We start from the raw sequence: 2,707 nt of genomic DNA, 5'->3' as shown, positions 1-2,707 counted from the left end.
GGCTGAGGACGGGTAACTGAGGCTGTGATTGGCTGAGGACGGGTAACTGAGGCTGTGATTGGCTGAGGACGGGTAACTGAGGCTGTGATTGGCTGAGGACAGGTAACTGAGGCTGTGATTGGCTGAGGACGGGTAACTGAGGCTGTGATTGGCTGAGGACAGCTGGCTAAGCTTTGGTTTGGAGTGTTTTAATCCCAGCATGAGATGATTTAATCCTGTGGTGAAGGTGGGCCGCTCTGTAAACTCTGTAAACTCTGCATGGTGGAAACATGTGGAACGTTGAACCATTCTCAGGTTGTAGAATCTTTGGTTGAAGCGTTGGGTTTTAACCTCTAACTGAGCTGAGCTTGTTTCTGCTTCCCTGCATCCGGAGAAACTTCAGTCTTTGGTCTTCATCATGTAATAACTGGACTAACAGCTGCAGACTTGAATCCATGTTACCCTGAGTGATGGTTAACCACATGTTAGGACTCAGGCTCTAACCCTGGTGTTCATTCGTCGGGTTGATAATCGGCGTTAACCGATTGGTTACCTGTTTAACCTCAGCCCGCCCGCTCCGAGGCGCCCGGCTGCGCTCGGCTCTGAGGGACGAGCTCAGGCTCATCTACGAGAAGATGGAGGCCAAGAGGATCGCTCGCATCGCGCTGGCCGAGATCAGGCTCTTCCTGGGCGAGGAAGAGGAGGAGAGGGAGGCGGCCTGGGCGCTGAAGATGAAGAGTCTGCAGAAAGCTCAGGAGGAACTGAGGACGGAGAGGGAGAAGGTAGAAAGACTGAGACTGGCTCGAGAACGGGCTGAGATGGAGAGACTTGTGAAGGAAAAGGCTGCCAGAGAAGAAAACAGACTCCAGAAGGCTGAACAGGACAAGAAGGAGCAACAGGAGAGGGAGGCGGCCTGGGCGCTGAAGATGAAGAGCCTGCAGAAAGCTCAGGAGGAACTGAAGGTGGAGAGGGAGCACGCCGCTAAGGAACGAGAGAGGGCTGAGAGAGAGAGGACAGCTAAAGAAAAAGCAGAAAAAGAACGACTTGAGAAGGAGCGTGTCGCTAGAGAACGAGAGAGACTCGAGAAACAGAAGGAGCAACAAGAAAAAGAGAGGATCGCTAAAGAGAAGCTGGAGAGGGAAAGGATGGTTGGAGAAAGAGAGAGACTCGAGAAAGAAAGGCTGGAGAGGGAGCGAGTTGCTAAAGAACAAGAGAGAGTGGAGAAAGAAAGGGTCGCCAAAGAGAAAGCTGAGAAAGAAAGACTAGAGAAGGAGCGCGTTGCTAAAGAACGAGAGAGGATGATGAACGAGAAGGAGCGGCTGCAGACACAGCGAGCTGCCAGGGTCACTCAGGAGGAGAGGATGGAGAAACTCCGACAGGAGACGGAGTCTGCAGCGAGGAAGAAGGTCAGGATGGCAGGAGAGCAGGTGGAGAAGCTGGAGAAGGAAGAAGCAAACAGAGAAAAGCAGCTGATGGATCGACAGCAGCTGGCCAAGGACAAGATGGAGGCTGAGAGGCTGCGAAACGCCACAAAGACGTTTCCAGACAGGAAACGCAGCGTCTCCCAGCCAAGGACGCCGAAGGTTGTTGGAGACGAGACAGAGAACTAACGGTCCAACAGCTTTTAGATCCTCGGCATTAAGGAGTTTAATCTGTAGGATAAACACCTGCTGCCTCAGGTAGACTCAGAGCAAACAGGAAACAGCAGCTCAGAACTTGGAGAACCTTCTCCAGCGTGTCCTGGAGACGGCGAATGGCCCTTTCCTGTTGTACATGATCAGCTTCTTTTAGATTCATTTATCTTCTTGGTGCTCTGTTTGTTTGATTGTGTTCAGGAAAGGGGTGGGGCTCCACAGGTTCCGCCTCCTCCCTCTCTGCTGTGCCTCTAAGATCAACATGGCGTCAGTCTTTAATTTACTGAGCAGCTGAGGTTCTAAATGATTTCAGCTTTCTGTTACCAACAGATTGTTTTAAAGGTGTTTTTAAATCTTATAAACTGTTTTAGTCGCTTCAAAGACTTCAGCTGTTTCTTTGAAACCTTTGATGAATAAAGTGGGTTGATTTTTCTTTAGGTGACTCTTTTTATCAGAAGTGATGAAGATCACACCTCCGCTTTTCTTATCGGCTTTATTTCAGAGATCATGGCGTTTGTTTACACCACTTCCTGTTTGTTAAACTGAAATCTGGTTCCTGTTCGCCGTTTATCTGTAAACCATGATGTTCTCTTCGGCTGCTTCTCTTCGGCTGCTTCTCTCCGCTGATTCAAGAAACGACAAACTGAAAAATGTTCCTGTTTCATCATTTACTTTTTTATAAATAACTAAAGGCTCAGAAGCTGACTTCCTGTTTGGGAAGTTCATCTAAATGAATCTTGCAGCCAAATAATAAAATAAAAGCTGAGGGTTACAGGATGAGTTATATCATCAGCGTACAGTTTGATTCTTCTCGTGTTCAGGTGTAAAAACTGCAGCTTATTTTAACAAAACCTCCTTTATTTAACATCATTAGATGTTTGTGTAAACTGTTGTTTTATTGTTGGAAATAAACCAATTAAATCAGGATAAATAATACAGAATAAGACAAATCTTATCAAATGAACGGTTTGTCCAAGAATAAGAACTGATTAATGTTCTATCAGACCCTCCAGGATTTCACGATGTTGCGATCGCAACTATTAACGCAAAATCAAGCAAACCCCGCGAAATCGCAACTTTTTGCAACTTTGCCC

At 47.3% G+C, this 2,707-nt stretch overlaps 1 protein-coding gene across 1 annotated transcript in view; it reads left to right on the top strand.

Annotated features, from left to right (window-relative positions):
• unm_hu7910 (un-named hu7910) overlaps positions 1 to 2,707 on the top strand; it is a 10,740-nt gene that overhangs the window by 5,045 nt on the left and 2,988 nt on the right. Inside the window, exon 9 of the mRNA XM_037973339.1 lies at positions 547 to 1,586. Within this exon, the coding sequence (XP_037829267.1) occupies positions 547 to 1,586 (1,040 nt within the window). The remainder of the gene's footprint in view (positions 1 to 546; positions 1,587 to 2,707) is intronic.

The sequence above is a fragment of the Kryptolebias marmoratus genome, linkage group LG21 (assembly GCF_001649575.2).
Source record: "Kryptolebias marmoratus isolate JLee-2015 linkage group LG21, ASM164957v2, whole genome shotgun sequence".
NCBI classification, from domain to species: domain Eukaryota; kingdom Metazoa; phylum Chordata; class Actinopteri; order Cyprinodontiformes; family Rivulidae; genus Kryptolebias; species Kryptolebias marmoratus.
This window is presented reverse-complemented; position numbering and strand designations above follow the sequence as displayed.